The sequence below is a fragment of the Vidua macroura genome, chromosome 2 (genome assembly GCF_024509145.1).
Source record: "Vidua macroura isolate BioBank_ID:100142 chromosome 2, ASM2450914v1, whole genome shotgun sequence".
Lineage (NCBI taxonomy): Eukaryota > Metazoa > Chordata > Aves > Passeriformes > Viduidae > Vidua > Vidua macroura.
Genome location: NC_071572.1, coordinates 65,946,797 through 65,970,651, shown reverse-complemented (window position 1 = coordinate 65,970,651; position 23,855 = coordinate 65,946,797). Strand labels below are relative to the sequence as shown.

General features: G+C 40.0%; 1 protein-coding gene across 2 annotated transcripts in view; it reads left to right on the top strand.

The window, feature by feature from the left end:
• Positions 1-23,152, top strand: part of CIP2A (cellular inhibitor of PP2A) — a 39,343-nt gene extending 16,191 nt beyond the window's left edge. Inside the window, exons 15-21 of one of the 2 annotated variants that reach the window (XM_053971036.1) lie at positions 1,651-1,725; positions 1,809-1,919; positions 2,654-2,850; positions 6,732-6,814; positions 7,309-7,448; positions 8,532-8,673; positions 22,805-23,152. In XM_053971036.1, coding sequence (XP_053827011.1) covers positions 1,651-1,725; positions 1,809-1,919; positions 2,654-2,850; positions 6,732-6,814; positions 7,309-7,448; positions 8,532-8,673; positions 22,805-22,833 — 777 coding nt within the window. In that variant the 3' untranslated portion in view covers positions 22,834-23,152. Of the gene's footprint in view, positions 1-1,650; positions 1,726-1,808; positions 1,920-2,653; positions 2,851-6,731; positions 6,815-7,308; positions 7,449-8,531; positions 10,092-22,804 lie in introns of those variants that run through there. The other variant, XM_053971035.1, reaches the window with a different exon arrangement.
• Positions 23,153-23,855: the final 703 nt, after the last annotated feature.

The window sequence follows — 23,855 nt, the reverse complement described above, 5'->3', positions numbered from 1 at the left end:
TTGTGGGCCATCCTGGCAGATACTGAATATATCTCCTCTTTCTCTTTTCTGTTCAATGCAAGTTAGCTGCTTTGTAGCTACTTTGAACTGAGAAATTGATTGTTGATTCTGTTTTCTTTTGGCTTAAAAGAACGGTATGCAAATTGGGAAAAGGAATAGAAGTTTCTTGGTAACAGCTTGATATCTGTATGAGTGGTATTGCCTCCAGCCTTAGCTTTGCAACTCTTATCTTTCTGTTGTAACTGATAAAAGTGAAACTCAGAGAGCTACCATCTCACAGAGATGCCAGAATAACAGTGAAAAAGGTCAGGTGAGTCTTCCTTGGCTTACTTTTTACTCTGCTACTGGATGCTCCCATTGATCATTCTTTTCAGGACTGCATGACAGTCTATGGATGCATTACTGTGTTTATAGTAATGTAAATCAAAGCAAGCACAGCTGCGTACACAATACTAATGCTTCACAGTAATGTGACAGATTGTAAACCTGATTCAATTTTTTTTTTTTAGAGAAGAAAGTCATTGATGAATTGTTGAGTGATTCTTTTCTTAGACCTTCTAATTAGTAATTCAAAAGGAATATACGCATTCATTTAAAATATCCAGTAATTGAGTTCTCTCTGTGTATTGTGGGAAGCTCAAATGCTTGTAAAAACGTAATGGAGAGAACACTTTGCATAGTATCACTGTTCAGAGACAGTGAAGGTAATTTCATTCTTAGATCTTTTCTTAGAGTAATTTCTATGTCCTTTAGATATTTTAAGTTTGCAAGTAGGAAAATAAACTACTTGTTTCATACTTTAGGGACAGAAAAATGAGCTGAGAACTGGAGCTACACAGGGTCTCCTGTTAATTTGCAAAAAGCATTCTTACATGAAGGTTCAGGATGGTGCAGAGATGGTGGCTTTTCTGTAGGTGCTCAATGTATGAACAGCTGGCATAATTTGCACTTGGTTGTGCATAAGCAATTGTGAAGAGCTGCTCAGAACTCGTGTTGTAGCAGCACGAGAAAATAGCTGTTGTAGCTGCCTAAGAGAAAATATCCTGAAATCACCAAGTAGCATTCTCACTTGACTCAGGCATATACTTTAATAAACACTTAGGACTTGTTGTACCATACATGGTGCATTTCCTCTAGTAAGTCATTGGGTTAACACAGTAGATTCTGTAGGTCCTTAATAGTATCCTTTCCAGTATCCTAGAAAAACTTTCCTGGGCCTTTTCTCTTAATATGTATGTTGAGAAAGCCACAGAGTATGAACAAGGAGTTTTGCATTTCAATGGTTCAGTGCATGAGCCATATGCATTTTGTGCTGTTAATCTTAGGGCAGATTATTTTAGGTGTCCTATGAGGGGCCTGCTAATTCTCCAGCAAAGATTAGACCAAGGGGAATGATTTTACCTTTTTATAGTGCTGGACTGATAGTCTTCTGCAGATGACTCCTATTAAGCCTAACCAGTTCAGTTGCTCACAACTTTTCTCAAGGGTCAGGTGGATATCTTTGAGTAGATAGCTTCAGATACAAAAATGAGAATTCAAAAAGTCTGGTAGCAGGGGGAGTTCACAAAACTACTGAGCTCTTTAGGGACATGTTACCTGGGTAAGTAAATAGAAATTTCCAGTATCAGTAATTGGAAAATGTTCCCACAGATGAAGGAGCCCTCGGCTGATGTGAGGATATCTGACATAATGGATGTGTACGAGCAGAAGCTGTTGGCGTTAGCAGTGAGTACAGCCTAATGTGCATGGGGACGCTGCAGTTGGTACTATCAGAAAATGTTAATGAGAAATGTTCTCCCTATATGCAGTCTAAAGAAACAAGGCTGCAGGATCTACTGGAAGTAAAGGCAGTAGCTCTGGCTCAGGCTGAGAGGCTGATGGCTCAGTACCGGTGTCAGAGGGCCCAGGCTGAGTCTGAGGTAAGTAGAGGAGCTTCAAGGTGGGACTGAGTAATGATTATCTGGGTAGCTTTAACTGTGACCACACATGAAAACTATACTGCTTATCTGTGCTTGCAAGTTAGGGCAGTCCTAATTTTCACCATGAACATCCTGTTTTCCTCTGGACTGTTCTTTGGCACAGTTTTCTTTAATGTCCTTTCCCTTACAAGAAGTCAGCAAAACCAGCCTGCTCTGCTCATTATAATTTGTTGACCATTAGTGGTAATTCAGCAATATTAAAAAGTAATAAACCCACTGACTAGAATTCTCTATCAAATTTGTTGGTATATAAAGAACTGTTTCCTGTTTGTCCATTTTGATTCACTGGTCAGAGATGAACTTGCAAATAAAGCTTTTGTAGGGTCTGTATTTGAGCTGCACATTGAAAAGTGAGAATAATTTCTATTCTTTAAAGGTTATATTAAAGATTGTGCTACTGGTTACTAAATCCACAGCTAAAATGTATCATCTTTTACTTTGTTCTTCCCTCTTCCCTCACACTGTCTATAAATGGAGCTAAAGGAATGTAGTGAACCAATTAATTTGTAGTTAATATTAGGTGAGAGAATTAATTTTCTTAATGTAGATGATGACATTTTGGTGTTAGATCTATGGCCTCAAGCATGCCTAATACAAATTGAGAAACAGAATTCCCTTTAATATATGTGGGTTTTTTTTCCCCTTTTTATTTGGGGGTATCTTTCCACCCAAAGGCAAGAACTCTTGCTGCAATGCTGAAGGATGCAGAACGAAAAAATGAAGAGCTTAACGATTTGCTGAAGGCTCAACAGGTAGAATCTGAAAGAGCACAGACTGATATTGAACAGCTCTTTCAGCACAACAGGAAGTTGCAGGCAGTTGCTGAAGAGCACGAAATATTAAAAAAATCCACTCTTGATCTCCTTCAGAGGTAAGACATGTAGGATCTCTAAACAAGTATTTAATATGAAAAGAGTTCTGATGTCCTTTACTGTGCTAGGCACATTAAAAGAGCAACATTACATGCTGTGTCATGTTTTTGAATGAAAAGTTGTTTTTTTTTTTTTCCTTCTGTATGCTTGTCAATAAGGTCTTTCAGGAACTCAAATTTATGTTACATTTAACATACTTAAATTTATTAATATATTAACATTCAGCTTTTGGTGGAATGAGAACTGTAGGTGCTGAAGGTCCAGTTGAGGAAATAGCACAAGCTTTGTATAAAAAGAGACCATTGTTCTCTAAGACACAGAACTAACAATGCTTATTTTCTGTTAGCATTATATCATGCTCTTTGATTATATCATGTCTGTCTTTGATCTTACATGCTGTCTTGATGACATGCTTGCATGAGTTCTGGAGAAACAGCCAATATCAGTGTGTTTGCATAATGTAGGACTTGGTGTTGTTGGTCATGTCTGTACCAAATTTGACATAAATTAGGTGAAAGTGAGGTATGGAGGAAAGAGACACATTGTGTGTCCTGAATTATTTATAAGCATTATTTCTTTGGGATCTTAAGCTAAAAAGAATCTATGACACACACAAAGTACATAAAGATAGAAAATATTTGAAATCAAATGTGCTTAGGAAGAATAAAGGCTTAAGAGAGCTTGGACTTCTCAGCTTACATGAGCTGACACTAGGTGTCAGCAAGGCAAAGTTACTGGTAACATTGAGACCAAGTTTCTTGCTTAATAACAGGAGCAAGCATTAGTAGACAATTTTGAAAGGATATTGCTGCCAATAAATGAGTCATTGAGGGAGGAAAATGTATAAAACTTTTTTCCATTACTAGATTTCTTGAATAAGTGTCAAGTATGGCCATTGTGGAAGTGCCTCTATTTTTGCTTGAATTGTAGGCAGTCATACACTTTGTGTATGTACTAGATTGAGGCTGATTTATTTCCCACGAATTAGACAATACATGTCTAATTCGTGGGAAATAAATCAGCCTCAATCTAGTATCTAACAGTTTTTAATTCTCCAAACTGGGAACAAAACTTTCTAATCCTTACAATGTGTTTCTAAAGCAAAAGCTTACTTTTTAAAACAACCTTCATACTTCAAATATGAAATATGTTCCTTAAAAACAGTCAATTGACTGACATCAGGGGATAGAATTTGCCTTTTAGTGGAAAGGTAGGGAAATGTTTGCTTAGAGCATGAAATCTGCCTCATAAGCCTGTATTAATTACACACTGCATTGTCTTCAGTATGCTCGGTTTCTAGTATCACAAGACAAGATCATAGAAGGCCATAGACCTTAAGGGACCCTTAAAGGGTCCCTTAAAAATTACTGACATATACGAACTGTTATAGATAAGCTCTTTGCAAATTTCTAAAGATATTTATAGTTTTGTCAGTTGTTAAGTTTTCTGCTGGAGGGAGGTTGCTTCCTGATCATTAATGCTTCAGAATATGTAAGGGATCCTCTGAAGCTTGGCTGGTTGGTTTGTTTGTCTGTTTTCTTCTTCCAAGTCAAGCATTGGAACAGACTGCCCAGGGAAGTGGCTGAGTCACCATCCCTGGGGTATCTAAAATGTATAGATGGGGCATTTAGGGACATGGTTTAGTGGTGGACTTGGCAGTGCTGGATTAATGGTTTGACTCAATGATCTAAAGGGTCTTTTCCAACCTAAATGATTCTATGATTCTAAGTATGTTCATTTAAAAAAAAACAGTCCCAAAAAATCTAACACACTAACAGCCAGCTGTCACCAAAAAACACTCAGCTGAACACCTCCCCTTCCAAAGAAACACCTGGCTTGTCACTTGAGTGGGACTATTGCACAGATCATATCAAATATTTTTATTTGGCAAACTATTAAAATAAAAGCTCTCTTCAAAAGCAATTACATTTGATTTGTAGGTATGGAACAACAATATAAAGAAAAACAATATAAAGATCTACAGATTACTGCAATTCACTAAATAAACAAGTGGAAGCAATGATGAAACTAAATTAATCACTCAAGCAGCAGAATGACAGATCAGTTCAGTCTTTTTAAAGCAAGTCAAACAGTAAAACTAAATAGCACTTTTGTCTCAGTTTTTCAACTGTGCTGTAAGTAACATCTGAGAAGTGAAGTTAGCCAAAGATGCTTCAGGGTTGGTTTATACATTTATGTTTAATGAGAATCTGTAGTACTGACTTCGGTGGTTTATTTTATTTGCTCCTTAATTGGTTGGAGGTGGTGAGGGAATATCAGCAGACTTCAGCAATAGTAGGAAGAGAAAGATGATGATCCAATTCTTAGGTGCATTTGGGAAAGTATGGAGGTGTTATTTTGATTGTTGTTGAATTCTTAAATGCTTTTATTACGCAAAAATTTCCGTGTATTTTCTTCTAGCCTGCGTGTTTTCTCTTAATGTTTTCAAGTTGGGAAAAAAAAAAAAACAACAAAACAACCAACCCAACTCAATGAAAACATTTGAAAGTTATATTAGAAGTCATGATGGGTGATACTCTGCCTGTGGTATAAAACATCTTTTTCAACTATGAAACTAGTATTACCTATGGCTTCTTGAAAAGTAATTTTTCATGTTTGATGGCTTAAAATAGAGGTCTGGTATACCTTTCACCATTGTAACTAAGGGAATATAGGTTCTTCTTTGACAGATTTTATTTAATGCATAACTTTTCAGAAGATGTCTTTAAAATATATTCCTAGGCAGGCCTTGTATTCAGTTGAGAAATAAAATGCTGTTCTTGGTTTTACTTGGAAAGCTCACTTCACCCTTCCAGGCTCTTGACTTGCCAGTAATCAGAGCAAACTCAAACTGCCTTGAGTTCTGATTCAGATAGAAAATTTTCATTCTGATACATTAGTTTGCTACTGAATAAATTTGGCTACTTACATCAAATGGTGCAGTATCCAGCTCAGGGTAATTGGGGAGATATTCTGATGAAAACTGAGCCTTGTTAATGCCAGTCTGGAGGAGCAGTTTATTATATAGATACTCTTGAATTGCCACAGAAATGGAGACAATGGAAATATACATCCCTCCCTCTTGCTGGAGGCTACAGCTTAGAAACTGGTAGATAGGAAGTGGATAAACAAGTAAACAAAAGTGACAGCAGATGCCATCTAGGCAAGGCAAGTGGCAAATAGAATATACCTTAGAAATTAGTCTGGCTGTTAATGGAAAAAGTAGATTAGCTTCAGAGAGTGTCAAGTGCTCATGTTAGAGCTGTACTGCTGGTAGATGCCAGTACCTCTGTATTAAATGAGTGTGGAAACTGAGGATTACCCCAGCTAGTGAGAACTGAGGCAGGCCTGTACAAAAGCTTTGTCACTGTCTTATGGTATGGTCACTTTTGAGTGCTGTGTGACAATCCAGGAGATGTTCAGAATGGGGTTTTTTTTGTGTATAGATACAGATAATACCTGAAACAGGTTTTATTAATTGCATTGTCCCTTCAGGAGCATAGCAAGAGCTAAAACCCCAGTGTCTTTAATCACTAATGGCAGGGAATTTCTACTTGCATTGAATGAAAATATTAATTGTGCCACAGTATTTTGAATTATTTGTGGTTGTGATCAAAGGCACCAGTTTCTGGCCTTTGTGCTCCAGGTATCAGCCTTTTCAGTAGTTCCTACCATGATCAGAGAAGGGCAGTGACTGGGTCATGGTGGCAGGAAGGAAATAAGATCTATCTCTTCTCACAACATGCACATTCATAGGTTTGATGATTTGAAGCTCTTGACAACAATAGGAAATAATACAAAAATCATTTTAGCTTCTTGGGAAGGGATATTGTGACATATCTCATTTTAATCATTAAATTTTATTTCTTTGCACTTTTAGGAATGCTGCACAGTTAGTAGAAAGTGAACATCGCAGAAATGAATTACAGCAACAGCTACAGGAGAGAGATGGCACAATAGCAAGTAAGTCACCTGTCTAAAGGTCACTGAAGCTAGAGAACTAACTGTATTAACTAGATGTTGTTATTATGGGCTCTAGATAAGCTGCTATAACTTACTGAGCAACTTGTAAACCTTAAAAGTTGGGCACTGATACCTAATTTAATACTTGAATGAAACAAAAACAAATTTTAATCTTTTAGGAAGTATGCATGAAGTTGATTTCCCAGACTTTACTGACTCTCTGCATATTGTGTCCCTTCAGGATCTTATTGCAACATGTCCATTAGAACTATTTTCTATACAAAAGCAAATTAGAAGAGCTTAATTTAACTCTCTGCAAATGACTGGAAGCAACCACTAAAATTTAGCAGTAGGTGGCACTACTCAGTAATTCAATTAGCAGCCATGTTGAGTCTAAAAAAAATTAATAAAAAAAGCCCCTTGTTTCCCAGGCCAATGCAGTATCTGTTTTCTAAGTTTGGCATCTGATCTTTTTATGTGTTAATTTTCTTAAGCCTTACAACAGAATATATATGTTCTGGAAGAAAAAATAAAAACTCAGCAGAAAGAAAAAATACATATGGAACAAACTATCGATATTCTTAGAAAGGAATTAAGTGAAACACAGCAAGCAAGGGAAGAACTGAGTGTCAAGGTAAGGAATTACCTGATCCTGCATTCCTGAGACTGGAGTTTTAGGTATGTGTTTACTTGATAGAGTTGGTAAATCAGTATTTTGATGATTAAATATCTAAAGACCCTAGAGTAGCTGATGTAGTAATGGACAAGAACAAATTATCTCAACTTTGTGTACCTCTTGAGTTTTAAGTCAGGATCAAGTTCTAATGAGACTCTGTGAGGCATGGTATGTGAGTACATAATGTTGGGAAGGGAAAAAAAACCCACCAAACCTGTGGCAGAATGTTAAATAACAGAATGTAACAAATTCCTCTTCAGTAGTTTTGACTACTGAGAAAATAGGTCGGCTTGCTTTCCCTCCCTTTCTCACATTGAATTAAGGTACATATGTATGCACCAAAACGTGCCTGGGGTTCTTTTGATCATTGAAATTCTAACAAAAAAAAAACATTTTTATTTCCAAGAAAAAAGTGTCTTCTTTCAAAAGAGAGATCACTTTGGCTATGCCAAGTTAACAGAATAATGTTAACAAAAAAAAAAAAAAAAAAAAAAAAAAACCCAAACAAACAAACAAACCCCCCAGAAAACGAATCCCCCAAGCTTCAGTGCAGCCTACAGGTCCTTGACTGCAAGTAAGACTCCCTCTAAAATCGCAAAGCAGAGATTCATTTTACATGCTAACTGATCAGCAAATGCAAAGTGTGCAGTCTGACAACCACATGTAGTGTATTTCCATTTCCTGGAAGCAAAAGCTTAATCTCTTCAGGCAATATTAATCACTATGTAGCAAATATTTCTTTTGTTCTCAGTAAATATTTACTGTTGTGGTGCTTGAAATGAAAAGTAGATAGTAGCACAATGATAACAAAGGGGTTGGTACTTTCCCATGGTATCCAACATTTTGCAGTGTGGCAGTAGCTGTAAGCACTCATGTGCACCAGCTGTACAGCTGAGGGAGATTTCTGAAACAGGCTTGTAATTTTAAAACTGCTTTTTAATTACTTGCTTAAGTTCACCACCAGGCCACTCAGCTTTCACTGTATTATGTGGTTTTCAGTTGGTAATAGAGAAAACTATAACATTTTGTTTGTTTCTCCAGGCATCTTCTCTGGAAGTTCAAAAATCCCAGTTGGAAGGCTGCTTGGCAGAAAAAGAAGCAGTCATAAATCTGCAGAAGGAAAAATTGGACATACATACCAGTGTGATTGCAGCAATTCACAAACTAAGCGATGGCAAGCAAGGTGCAGAAACAGTGAACCTCAGTTTGTAGGGCTCTGTTTCCTGTGCTTTATGTGTTCTCTTAAGTGAGCTAAATTATAGGGGTGACTGCTAGCTTTGTACACAGCACAGGCAGTTTGGTATGCAATTATTGCTTAGAAAGGTCAGCAACAAAATAAAATGTTATCAGAGCTGCTGAATTAAGGGGTTTTAGTTGGAGTTTTGCAAACTCATTTGGGAAAGAAATTGTCAGTGTAATGGGTTAAAAACTTTTAGTGTCAAAGTAAATTTGCAGACATGGGTGCTTTCCCTATAAATGTCTTGGTCATGGGGAAGGGGTAAGTAAATGTTGGGAGGGGTTTTGTTATTTGGGGTTTTTTCCTCCTTTTCTACCAGAAGGTGCTCAAGTAAACAAATTCTAGTAGGAAATGCCAAGCATGTTAATAACTAAATTGATAAATGCCAGTTTGACTTTGTCAAATGGTGGAATGGGAGGGAGAAGACATCAAACTGCTCACCAGAGTAAGGTGACAATAAGGTACATGTGTGCGGAAAACGATAAATTAATCTTTAGCATTTATGTGACAGAATCCAGAGTATATAAGTATTGATTTTTTTTTCCCCCACTGGAAAAACGTACTGTTTCAATATGCTATTCTAAGCCAAGTGTAGCTGAACTCTGGGTTGCATAGAAAATAAATGCATCCAGGCATTTTGACAGCATTTCTGTGTTCTTTTGTGGCCGTGTTTTTCCAAAAGGTAGTGAATAGTGGCTAATGGAACTAACAAACTGATGTCTGTTTAAAATTTTGTTTAAAACATATGTCTCTCAATACTGTAAAAAAACCCTGGAGATTTTTGTACTTAATTAATGCAAAGAAATACCTGTGTAAGGGATTTTGCTTTTAGGCATCGTGATATTATCAGTTCTGTAATCAAAATAGTTCTGTAATAAAGTTCCCAGTGCTATTTTCATATTCATGTTATGTGCCTTTTCCACTGTGCCATTGGACTTTTTTTCCCTTTCCCCACAGGCTCTTTCATTTAGTGCAGGGAGTAGCTGGCACCAGCACAAAAAATAGCTCTGTAATAGTCGATATTTAATTATCTGAGTCATGTCAGGTTATCAATTGCATTTTCTACAAGCAGAGATTTTTGTGCTGTCTTAGTTCTGAGCACTGTCACATCTCAGTGTTGGGCATTCCGGTACTTCTTATCTGAAAGTAGCTGCTTTTTATTCTACATAATCTGAAGAAAGTTTTCCATTTAACAGGTGGTTCTATATGGCTTTGTATATTACTTCATTCATGCCTAAAAATACCCTTAAATGTGTATTTATTTTTCTGTACTGTGTGTTTTCTGTGCTCTCTATTTCACTTTTGGTGTACTTACTGGGAATAATGACACAATAAAGGGTTTGGAGTTGATACGCTTCAATTCATCACCTGTTGTCTGTTGTCTTCATTTTAGCACTCCTCTTTAGTCTCGATTGTGCATCCTTTGATCTTTTTTTATTTCCCTGCTAGTGGTTTATTTTAGCCTTTCACTTTCCCCTTCTTCTCTATCTCTTCACCTCTCTTTCACCACTGATTCCAACTGACAGTACCTACCATTTGCTTTTCCCTGGTGAAATATCTTTTATTGAAATTTGGAAGCTTTCCTTGTGTGCTGTTTGGATCTATTAGTGGAGTCCTTCCCACCCCTAGGATAAAACAGCCTGTGGAATGGTACTCTTACTTTTGAATTAAGTCCAATTGATCATCCTCACCTATATAGAAGATGGAATGGGAAACTTTACCTGAACCAATTCCTTTCATTGTCCCCCTCACTCCACACTTCCCTCTGTTATAAACAAGGCAGAGCTTTTTACTAGTAGTGGTAGTAGAGTGGCCAAAATATTTGTGCTGTGGTATTTGTGCTGGCACATGCAACTTCATGTAGACAAAAAACCTATTCCTCCCAACCTTGTGAAACTTCAACTGGAATTTTCTTAACTTCAGGATGAAGTTAATATCCTGCACAAACAGTAGGAATTTGGAGCTTTACAAACAAAGCATGGCCTTGCTCTAGGAAGTATAAAGTGATCCTAAATGTAAGGGCTGGTAAGAGGGCCTGTTTAAAGCAAGCAATCTAATGAACAGCTGCTCTGATCTTGGATAGATTTTTCAGGAAGTATTTAGTGCTCATGATGACCAGTAGGATTTATTTAGTGATGGTGTAAACAAAACAAAATTCTGAATAAAGAAATCTAGAAACCACTTAGGCTACAGATTCAGCAGTGCTGAAAGTGATAGCTGCTGGTTGGGATTTATGCCAGCTCTCTTTTATGTTTACAGTTTTCCTTATTCAGAGTGACATGTCTAGAATTGTCTATCAGTGTGCTTTTCTGGAATAAGTGGAGGCCAAAAATGGGACAGACTCCACTGAAATTGTGACACCCGGCTTTATAGGTTTGGTTCAACATTCTTGTGAAGATGTAAGAAGAGGTTCTCTGCTCCTTTTTCTTGGAGTTTATTGTTAGCAGCCAAAGATAAGGTATTTTTAGGCCAGTACTTATATCTCAAAAATGCTTTCAACCTTGCAAAGTTGGTTTATATATAAATAAACTCCTCCATGCGTTCCCATCTGGTAACTTTTGAAATCTTCAGATTTGTTCACTGAAGCATGCTTCCTTTCCATCTCCCTCACCAATTTCCCTGCTGCAGAGTGCTGAAATTTGGAACAGTCTACTAGATTTATGTCCCCAGTGACACATCCTTTTCTCTCTACCCTAGTCCAAGCTAAATTGGATCCTTTCCTATGAGTACAGAGAAATGAGGGGTAAACAGGCTGAGTGATGCCACACTGGAAGTTGAATAGCTGTTGATGTAAATATTCTGGGAGACCCAGACCATGCCTGACAACAAGGGCCAGGTGCTTCCCCGCCTCCTGAATGGCAGTCTGGGTTGTTCTGCTCAACTGTATCCAAGAGGGCATCAATGTCAGAGCAGATGTAAAAAGGTAGTGTCTCTTTTTTATGCCCAGCTTCTGTTTGAATCTGCTGTGCCTGAGGTTCTTATGGTTGCAGTACATTAAACCTTTCCTAAGCAACAACCTTGTGTCCCTTCTGGCACGCTGCTCTTTGACCTGAGATTGCTTGATGCTCTTGGTTGCAGAGCTGCTGGTTAGCTGGAAGATTTTGTCTTGCTGTGAATAATTCCTATAAAGGGCAGTTACTAAGAGCCAGCTCGGTCCATGTATGTGTTTCATGCTTAGCATTACACTTGAACTTTTCTGTGTTTCCTCTTATGCCTGCATGACTGACCACATGACTTTTTAACTGAGCTTTCAGTGCAAGTTTGAGCGCAGAAGGTGGAGTTCAGTTTGGGTTGGGATTTTTATGGCCATTGGCTTTTTGTCTAAAAATGGGAACTCAGGAGTTTTGGGATCCCTTATGTTAAATGTTGCTCCCAGTGTATAGTCTGTCTTCCTGACCCATTATTTTTGGGCTGTGTTGGGTGTTAAGCAAACATTAGATCCACTTTGCACTTTGCCAACAATAGATTTGGTTTGGTTACAGAGGATGTCTTTGGAAATGGAAATATGCAAACTTGTGGTCCTTAACTATTAAAACTTTTGTGGTGTTTGCCCCACTGTCCCATCTTTCCAGGAGAAATGTGTAAGAGCATCACTGAATGCTGCATTGCCCTACCAGTATCTTCCCTTCTGAGCAGGTTTGTGGAGAAACCCCTAAAAAGGGAAAGGAATATAATGAAACAATTGGGGTACAACTTTCTCTGTTAGGTAGCCTTTTGTATTTTCCATACATAAGAGACAAAGGAACAAAAAAGAAGGTGTTGGGGGTAAGGCACCTGGCTGTGAGGAAAGGTCTGTAGGTTCACCTCCCACAGAACTTAAGTGCGGCAGTGCAGGCTCTGGCCTAGCTTGGAAAATGGACTGTGGGGACAAAAGGGATCACAGGCGAGGCAAATCTTAATGGCAATAGGAAGTATTCAACCTCTTTGTATCAACTGTGCATTACTGTAAAACTGAATCCAAAGATGCTGAGACAATGTCTGAGCCTTTGCATGACCTCAAAGAAAGCAGGTAGTGAAACACTTTATTTGGTGTATGGAGGCAGGAAGGAAGAAGGTCCAGAGGATCTTGAAGTATATTTGGGTGTGATCTGAAGTATCTTTTCAGCCAGTACCCAATCTTAGTCCTAAACACAGCATACTGTGCACATGTGTGATACAAAGCTTCCAGCTTTCTCCTTAAAGAAAGAAGTGACAAGCCAAGGACAGCATGTTACTTGGGAGTGGGCATTGTACTCTTGCTGCTTAGATGGACTTTGAAAGCGCTGGTTGCTTGCAGGGCATTAAAACATCTTTTCCTTCTAAAGCTCTGTGTCAGAAATGATCAGTGTTTGAGAAATGTGATGGAGGTGGCTTGCACATTCCTCATTGTAACATTGCAAGTCTGGAGAGGCAGACAGCACAGTTTCGTTTGTTTGTTTTTCTGAGACATTTCCAGCATTGCTTGTACTCTGGGACAAGGAGTACATGGAAAGGGTGAGATTGTGTCACCAGATCCTAAGACAGGAGTGAAATACTCCTAGATTTCTTTGGATGTATCATCATACATTTGGCTGTATTTGACTGCAGTTTTCTTTGAAAGTGGCTGGCTCATGTTACAGAGACTCTAGTCCAGCCTGTGAGTTTTCACTGAATAGGCACTGATTAAATTCCAAAGGATCTTGTACATGTTTGGAAAGGTTATCTCTGCATGCAGAACAAGCACCTCATACTGCTAGGATCCCCCTCATAGCAGGGATGGCCAGCCCTTGATTTACCCATATGTAGCTAAGCCTTCATGTGAGAGGACAAATACTGTACTGGTTAAATGTTTCTTTAGAGTAACTGAGCTAACAATCTGGCTTAGGTTTCTTACAGTGTATTAAGTTATTAAAAACTAATTTTGTAAGCAAGCAGCTCTTGTTTGGACTCAGTTTTACTTCAGAATAATCTATCTGGGTGTATTATTTGCTTACATTGATACTCAAATATTGAATTTCAATTATGTTTTGCAGCATAGCCGGGTGTCCTATAAGGAAATCTAAGGCTACTGTAATTTAAAAAGCCAGAGGATGCTGATAAGCCTGATATTAAAAGGAAAAAAAAGTCCAGTGGTGATCAGTTACAATATATTTTGTTTAATCTTAGTTGAAGTGCGGGGACCATCTCTGCTTGCTCATGTGTCATGGTGAGTGCCTTAATTGTTCCTCTTTTTATCCTTTGACACTAAAGCTGAGGAAAATATCTTTGGTTTATTTTTGTCATGTGTCTAGTAATTGGAAGTGAATCTAGTTTTGAAAGAAGCATTTAATTTTCTTGCTTATATTCAGGATGAGGTGAAACAATATGAGTTTTGTTGTGGCTTTCTAAGGCAGTGGGAAATTGCAGAGTTGTGTTCATTTCAGTAACAGTTGAGTGGTTTGCTTCAGCACCAAAAAACTCAGAATGTGCTTTGAGGCATTGTGCTATTGCTTTAGTTGTGTTCTGCAAAGACCAAGCACATGCCCTCCTGCCTTTCACTATCCAGAGCAGAAGTTGTTTTTTGGGGGAAGGAGTGTGTATGAATATGCTGGGAAACAGCATCCTTTCTGGTTAGTGTCTGGCCAAAGTGCTCTGTATTTTTAGGCCAGGTGTGCTTAGATTGCACAGTCTCTGGGCTGGCTGATGCATGCTACCCTCCCAGATGTCTGTTCTCCCCCAGAGAGGTTAACAGGCCGCTCTGCTCTGTAGAGCCATGACAGAGGCTGCTCCTGGCCCTCCCTGTGTCAGCAGAACGGGGCTGCAGCATGTAGCTGCTCAAAGGCTGCTGCTGATTAGACAGTGCTCAAACACTCTCACAGGAATGGCATGAGGCTGTGTCAGGGGATGTTTAGGTTGGATATTAGAAAAATGTTCTTCCCCAGAGGGTGGCTGGGCACTGGAAGAGGCTCCCCAGGGCAGTGGTTGCAGCACCAGCCTGACAGAATTCAAGAAGCATTTGGGCAATGCTGTCAGGCACATGGTGTGACTCCTGGGGTGTCCAGTGCAGGGCCAGGACCTGGACTTGGTGATTCTTGAGGGTCCCTTCCAGCTGAGCACATTCTGTGGTTATGTATGTGCAAAGATATGTCTGCCTTTAGCTATTAAACCCTAAGATAGAATATGTAATGTGTAGCCTTTCTCAGTCACTCATTTCTGTGGGGTACTTACAGTATCCACATACAATTGCCTTCATGGTACCAAGATGCATTGGGGTAAACTGCTGTTTTGGGGCTCCTTATGTGAAAAGCTGAAAGCCTCCATTTGTTAGTCCATAACACTTCACACCTGCATGCACAAGTGTGCTTTCCATCGCTCCAGAGGCTGGTCCTGGTGGCCTTGGCTGCAGCCCTGGCATGCCGTACTTTTATGTGCTTCTTCTCAGCATTTCCATGCAAATCAGGGGTTTCAACCTCTAGCCACATAGGAAATACAACCAGTTATGGTAGTCTGTCTGAAAGTTGTGTAAATGGCTTGCTTACCATCACACAGGTACTTTGTAGTGAAGCCTCCTGGCATACTAATGCAGCAAGGAATTACTTGAATCTTAAAATCATCTTTCTTTTCCCACTTCTGACTCATACACAAGGCAGCTTCTGCAACAGAGTGGAAAGGGACAAGCAGACAGCAGAGTCTCCTCACCACCTGACTCTGCCTTCCTCCCCATGCAGACCTATCTCATATGCAGAATGAGGCAGAGCCCCCGGGGGAAAAATAGCATCTAATCACAGCACTGGAAGCAGAGCGCTTATGCACGCAGGTGCTGGTGCGAGGTCACACAGCCTCCAATTTGTGTTCTATTTCTGAAGCATGGAGTACTCAAATGACATTTTTTCCTTCCCTCTTTCCCTCCTGCTCCCAAACCTTGTTTATTATATATCTAACTACTCAAGGCCTGATGATTCTGTCATCTTTATTCATAAGTTGGTGAGAAGAAAAGACAGAAGCTAGGCCTAAGCTACAGTCAGGATTTTTTAGCTTATCAACTCTGCTTACAAGGAAGGATTGCAAGTGACCATTGCTAGAGGGTGAAAAGCCTTTTGGCCAACCCCAAGTGAGTGCAAGTCCTAAGCTGCAGCTCTCCAGGTGATAACTTTGCTGTTTGTTGGAAGGTAATACTTGTTAAGTCCCCTCTATCTTTCCTTATTATCCCGTTGAGATAAAGCTGAGGTTTTGTATAAATAAGTCTAAGAGGGAAAGTATTTAAAAGTAAAGTCTTAGTGTTTAAATCTGTAAGAATTTTACCACTGTGTGTGATGTGTGTAATTTAAAAAACTATTACACTACATCCATGGATAGACGGATGCAAGAGTGGGGGTTGCCCCACAACCTAGGAAGCATGGGGCTTGTCTTACACAAACTAGAGTGTCCCCTACACCATCACCTCCCCAGAGTTCTTCCATTTCTCAGAACTTAGATTGAAAGTAATTAGAGGAGAGATAGAAGGAATGGTCCTAATCTTTGGGAACTATTTTCCATTAATTGAAGTGTGATAACAATTTTAGATTGGGTAGCTGAGGTCTGGCATTAGTCTCTGTCTGTTGTTCTGTGATAACATTTTCCTGGGTTTCTCCCAGACTCGCTAAACATCATCAGTCCCAGGAAAATCCAGCAAGGACATGTGCTTGGATGAGAACTCTGCTGGACAGAAATATTAAATGATGACCATTCATATTGTTGGATAGTTATACTCATGCCTCACAGCTTAGGGATTCCATGAGCTACTGATGCCAGCTAGGCTTTGGTAATTTCTGGGCTCGGGCATTTAGGTCAAACCTGTTTCACTGCTGTCTAAAATAGTTGCTTTCCACAGTTCATGCATATGGCCAGCTTCCCTTTTATTCAGTAAAGTCCTGTTTAGCAGTTAAAAATATCACAATAGCTTTAGGGTTTTTCATGGTCTCTGCATATTATTCTTCTATGCAAAGGTCTCTGTAACCTCTTTAGGGCTTTCTGGGGAAGGAGGTGAGATTTTTTTTACAGGTCTGTAGTCTAAACTGCCATATGAATCTTTTATTTTATATATAAACACCACTATTTACCATAAAGAGCTCAACAACTAAAGTAGTACTTGCTGCGTGCCCTTTTGAGGTAATCTTTGCAGTTTGGCTCAGTTCTCTAGAGTACAAGTGTTCTTCCTTCTTTGCAGTGTTTTTGTGTCCATAAAGGGCAAGAAAGGATGTGTTTATTTTTACCCATTTAGAAAGGGATCAAGCTTAGATCAGATCTGGGACTTGAGTTCAGCACTTGAGTAGCAGCACTTACAAAGGCTGATCAAGACAAGTGAAATTGGATTTTGTTATCTTGTGTTAAAGGCTCTGGCATGCTCATATCTTTAAAGCATTAAAAGGCAGGAGAAATGCTAATGTGAATGTTAGCTAGAAGCCTATTTTGCTATGAAACTCCATGAGCTCATTGAAAATATTTATCCAATACTTAAAACTATGAATATCCTGACTAAGAAATTTGTTTGGAGATATTACTGCACATTGATGATGCATTTTTAATAACCCTGCCTAGGAAAGAGAATATTGGCTCGTTTATACAGACTGAAGTGGGTCGATAAGCACGTAACAGATGCATGTGACATGTTGGAAAACCACTTACAGAGCAATAGCCTTGTCATGTCTGCAGTGTGTGGTAGAACTGCAGAGCCAGAACTCCCTCTCCTGCTCTTCCAGACAGGAGGAATGTGAACTCCTCATCACAGAGCCATGCATAAATGGATTGCCTTCAGAAGAGGAGGACTCAGTGGCAGGAGCTGGTTACTATGGCTGTATGCATTGCTCACTCCAAATGGAGGAATCAAGCCAGCAGTCACTGTATACATTAGCTATATTTGTATATGAAGGAAGCTCATAGCCAGCAGCTGTGTGAAGGTGTGATGAAAATCCAACTTGGCTCATGCCAGTCAAGGACTTTGTGACTTTCACGCCTTTAAAGCAGTGCAGACTGAAAGCAGCAAAATCTATGCACAGTGGGATCAGGTCCTTTGTCCTCCTTAAGCCTTTGTTTTGCTCTACAGAAAAGTTTCTTCTTTTCTGTGCCCCTAGCGATCATAGAATAGCCCAGGTAGGAAGGGACCTGGAAAGATCATCTGGTCCAGCCTTTTGTGGGAAAGGGAGCCTAGGTGGGATTGTATAGCACCTGGTCCAATCACATCCTACAACTTTCCAGCAATGGGGTCCCTGGGGTGGAAATGGCATGTCATGATTCTGGCTTGGAAATTATGGAGGTGCTAGCAAGCCTGGGCTCTGGGATACAGAATATGACAAAAACAACTCCTAACTCTGTTGGCTTCATAGTCCAGCCTGCAGCCAGCTACTGACTTGTTGGGCTGTCACTGGGGCCACTTCCCCTTCATCAAATGACATTAGAAATCATCAGTGAAGACAAAAGTAGCTGTGGGTGGTGAGATATCTGTAGCACAACCACAGCCTTATTTTTGTTGCTTACAAATTTAAAGTCCTTTGCCTTTCCTTTCTGAAGCTACCCACTGAAGCTAGAGTTTCTGTGGGTACCTAGCAAATTTTGTTGCAGGGTGGCTGTCAGAGGGGGCCATTGGTTTTTCCCTTTATCCAGTGCTGCACAAAGAGGGAAGTATTTGATAAGTAAGGGGTTAAGCCAAGGCTGTTACCACCAAAGGCTTGCTGAAACACTTGTTTCTGTCTCCAGTGCCCAGATTTTCATGCAAGTGGGAGCAGTGGACTTGGATTACTTGGAGGTAATTTGCAGCACACAGCCCAAGCTGATGGAGCACTTCTATTACCTGCTGTCACTTGTAATTCCACTGTTAGGGCTGAAGAGGGTTTTGCACTTCAAATAGGGGCTGGATCTTTAATCCCAATGGAAAATAGAGCATATTTGTTGCAGATGTAAAACCTTGCCTTTTAAAAATGAATTAGGTTGTTGCAGTCTACAAATATTTTAGAGTTCAAATTAATTAAAAACTGGCATTTAAAGAATTAAGTGCTTGCAGGTTTTACAGAGTTTTGAACTATCTTAATGGAATAAAAAAGACACTTGGAACTTTCCATATAATTAAAAATAATTGAAATCCTCTGCCTGCATGTATATGAATAAATCAACTAATAATTAAGCTAAGTTATTAGCAGTGGCTGTCTTTAATGTTACATCTAGAGTATAGCCTAAAAAAATTTAACTAGTTCTACTGTGAAACTGGAAATAATGCAACTTACCATCATCATTCTGCAGTGGCTGGGGTGTCACTCTTATGGGAGAGACAGAGTGCACACAGACACACTGGTGGATTAGCTATGTCACTTAGCTCTAGCCTTGAAAGGTTAAATAGCTTAATGGTTGAATGGCTTGCATGTTTCTGCTTGAAATGTCCCCCATGCCACTGAGACCTTGCCTGCTACTGGGAATGAGGGAGAACCACAGAGAACATTTGGTGCTTGTAGGATCCCTCCAGCATTTCTTTGTATGTCTTCTCCCTTTAGAGAGCAAAATGCCCTAACCCATATTAAAAGCCAAACCCGTGCGGAATGGGCTGCTTTGTGTGAGGCTTCAGTCAGGCAAACCAGGTACCAGCCTCCTCAGAGTTTGGTGGCTGCTGGTTGTCTTATGCTTCTCCAGAGGCTCTGCCCTTAAAATAGCACTCTGCTCCTCCAGAAGGACAGAAATCTTGTACAGGAGCCACAGCTGGTGCCTTTCGTTCAGTCTCCACACAGACGTTTTGAAATAGGAACTTCCTGAAGGAGAGGGGAAAAAAAAGCCAGATAAAATGAATGAATGCTAGTGATTACTCATTCAATTAGTCCAGAAAGGTGGAATCAGCTCTAAGAAGGCTCATAGGAATACAAATAGATGCCTTAGTCACAATCTGTCCTCACTGTGCCACAACATGAAGACTTTTTGAAGACTGTAGCTGCATGTCTCTTATTTCAATTCAGTTGGGTTTCTTTTGATCTCATCTCTTAATTTCCTGGATTAGTGATGCTTGGTTGGAGGCTATTGGAGGCAACATCATTGTCATATTCTTAACTGTTATTCTGTCCTTAATATTTTACTTCAAGCTGAGTGTGTAAGTGCTGGGCTGGATTTACTTAGACTGGCTGATCAGAAATACCATTGGTGTGGGAGGATGGTATATATCCTCTCTGTATTTGCATTTTTAATATTAATGATTTGTTCGTATCATCAGTTCACACAGAATTTTTAGCTTTTCATTTATTTAGGGACTCTAATCCTTTATGGCTAGGAAAATATTCTCTTAGCAAGTACTGAATTCCTTTTTTTTTTTTGATATTTGAGATCTCCAAAGAAACTGATAAACGTGGCAAGTGCTGAATCTTGTCAATTTTGTCAGTGCGTAATATCTTTTGTCAGGTTGCAGCAGCAACCAAGGTGAAGGTGTCCACACTGTTGTTTCATTGATGGTTTTTCTGATGGGAGGAAGGGGATATCTTTGAAACAAATCTCTGCTAGCTATTTTTTTTTTTTTTTTGCCCATTTCTGGTTGTCTTGGTTTGTAAAAGTGGAGACACAAGCAATGAGGTCTGTTGGTGTTCTCCTTCTGCCAAGTGCTTTCCCCCAAGTCCAAGAAAAGGTGTGAAGGGAAATCACAGGTTACCTCCTAGACCATCTTGCCCTTAGGTGAGGGCAGGGAGAGAAGGGAGGTGACACTAAGGAAAACCAAATGCTCTGAATTTGCTCAGGTGTGGCTGAATGACTGGTTTGGATTCCCTTGGAATGCCCCCACTCAGGCAGCCGTGGTGGCTGTCCCCCTTGCCCCCACACACACGTGCTTCCTGTGCTCAGCTCCTTGCTGCTGGACTGGACAGTGGGACACAGACAGGAACCCCATCCAGTGAGGGAGCACAGTGCCAAAATAGCTTTCTATTGATAATACCTCTGCACTTCTGGTTCTGATAACAGTGGTAGGAGACACTTACATGAGATAACAGGATTGTGCAGGCGTTGCTGAGTCCCAGAGCTTGGCTGTTGTGAAGGCACTCAGGCTGCCCTTTTTTCCATGTCATGACTTTATCAGTGATTCAGGGTCAGGGGTGTGGAGCTCATCTCAGCAGAGCCCCATGTGACATGTCACACATTGTTACTGCTAACAAACAGGCTGTGGTATCGGGAATAGGGAGAGTGCAGAAGGAACCTCTTCCCATAAGCTTCATACTTTTTTAAAACTCTCCTTAAAACACATATTGAATCTGTAGTCTCAAAGACTGTGTCCTTTCTGGTTAGGGAAATATTTGGGTTTGAACTTTGAACTTCATGCATATGCTATGAAAAAATCAGTAAGACCTGTCTGCATTGCATGAGTATGGGACAGAATGGTGCCTACTGCTTATATGTAATTTGGTTTATTATTTCTGGAGAATGGATCTGTACATCTGCTTTCTGATTAGTTCTCTCATTGAAATAAATTCTGCTCACTGGTGTCATACTTTAATGGGCATGCTTTTTACCTGACAAAGTACAGACATTCTCTGTGTCACTAGAAAACTGTAAGCAGTTCAGGTGTATTCAGGATAGTTTTCCAATTGTTGCAAATAGCTAAAACCCAAGTCAGTGTGTCCAGTGAAGAGTAAGCCAAATCTTCCTTCAGGGTAACTGGAAGTATAATGGACGTTGTTATTGCCTTTCAATGTATCTCCGTATTCTGTTGTGAACAACAGTGCCTTACACGTGCAGCATCTAAAATCTGCTCCTCTCATTCTTCATTCAGAATAAACTCCTTGAGTAAGAAACAACTTGCCATTCACTTTTACACAGGTAAAATTCCTACTTTTAAAAGCAAGGAAGTGTGACAAAGATGACCCATGTGGTGAGAAGCCTGTATGCCATGGAGAAGGATGGGACTTGCTCCGAGGGCACTGTCAAATTCTTACAGCCCTATTGCCTGGACACTTGCATGACCATGAACACACTGCCTAGTCCTTCTTCTTTGAATCTGCTTGTACCTCCACACAGAAAAAGCAGTGGGAATTGAATGCCTCATTATTTATATGGATGTAACCCCTACCTTTGCCTCAGTTTCTCTTTCTTTCAGGTGATAGCAATTCTGGCATCACACCATTTATTTAATTTTATTTTTCTTCTGATCATGGATGCCTAACCCTAACCATAAACCTAACCCTAACGCTAACCCTAACCCTAACCCTAAACCCTAACCCTAACATGAAGGTGTGTCAGTAATGGATAAAGGTAGGCATCCAGGCTATGCTGGCAATCCAGTGGAAATTACCTGGACCTTAGATCTGCAGTTCCTTCTCTGTGGTTCTGGTGCACATTTGGGTGGTGACAACAGGGGAGATTTTTCTGCTCTGGAAAATCCCTGTTAATCAACTGCAGTACAAGAAGAACCAGAGAGTCTACCAAGACCGTGTTGCTTGACAGACAAGAGGCAGAATGATCCAACTAAAAAAATACAGCTTCCTTTTCTTTTATCTTTTTTAATATAGCATATTTTCATACCCAAAAATAGCCTATATTTTTCTCAAAGTTCTGAGTTAAATGTTTTAGTTAGCCTCCTGCTGTAAGTTTGGATTCTCAGAAAAACATCAGGTTGATTTTTAAATCATGATATACATTTTTCTATAGCTGCATAAACAAAAATGTTATTTTGTTGCACTTGTTGCAGGAGTTGTTGTTAGGATGTCACTCTCTTCTCTAGCAGAAGCAAGGCACAACCACCAGCCCTGCAAAGGGCATCTGGAAAGATGAGATGAGTGAGAGTGTACACCCACAGAGCGGTAAACACACTTTCAAGCAAGACTGTTCCCAAACTCTCTGTTGGTGAAGAGATTTGAATAGAGATTTGCTGGTGAGAAGTTACTGTGGGATAGGCTGCATAGATCCAAATCCAAGGTTTTCTGTTGAGTGAATTTTGATGAAAATGAGTCACTCAACCGGGCTGATGATCTTGTCAAATGAGTTCTTTAGTGTTTTTATGCTTCTGAACTACTGGTATTTAAAGTAAAGCTTCAGAGGGGCCCAGTGAGGCAGGGCATGTGTTCCATTCCTGTTCAGCTTTTTTACAGCAATCTAGCTTTGCATCATCATGCTGGCTATGTTAATATTTTCTTTCCTTTTTCTTTTCTAGACGATTGGGTGAGATTGAAGTGCCTATAACTACATACATCGCATATACTTTGGATACTTTGGCTTTGTGCAAGAAGCCTCAAGTACATTATCTGATTTTTTTTTTTACTCCATCTCCTTCATTATTTTTTTCCTGTAAAGACAAAGTGTGTATTTCAGTTACCAAATATATATATATATATATATATATATTTTATTTTTTTTTTTTTAATCAACTTGAATAAATTCTGTTACAACAGGATTGGCTGCTGCTGGGGATCCAGTGTGACTCTGAAGAGAGCTGTGCCTGTAGCCTCACTGGAAATCTCAGCTGCTGCTCACTATTGTGATAAAATTGGTTGTCCTCCTCCTCAAAGGCAATGCCTGGCTGGTATCAGTGATGGTAGCTCCATGTGTTTTAGTCTGGGTAGGTAGTGCAGCCTTTCTCTAGTGGCATCCATAGGTTCCTCTGGGTGGTCCAGCACAGCCTTGTCTCACCATCCTTCTCTCCTGTAACTCCTGTCATCTCATCACTCCTGGCTCTGCCCTCCCCGAACAGCTCCCCCCTTTCCCACCTCACCCCGCTGTGCCTCTCCAGAAATCACCCTGGCGTTAGATACGATGTGCTCGTCACACAGAATGGGAACGTCCTGTGCAGAAGAGAGGCTGAGCCCGAAGCCCTTTGGGGGGGTTTGCTGGGGGCAGGATTTCAGCTCCAGCATCATGGGAGCACAGCAGGGGGAGTCTGCCACGGCTCGGCTGTGATACAGCAGCCCTGGCAGGGTCATGTCTACAGGTCTCCAAGGAAAAGGCTGTTTCATCTGGTACTGAGCTCCAAGTGTGAAGCATCACAGCTGGGAGGGGAGAGGTTTAGAAAATAAACTTGTTTTCAATTTATAAGTCTATATATGTATAGATATGTTTAGATATACATACAGATATATAAATATATATGTATGTCTCTCCTATATATACACTTACATGCACACCCTAGCCAGTCACTCCAGAATATTGCTGTTGGAGAGAAGGATGTCATGTCCATTTTTGGAGGTGTTTCAATTCAGCTGACAAAA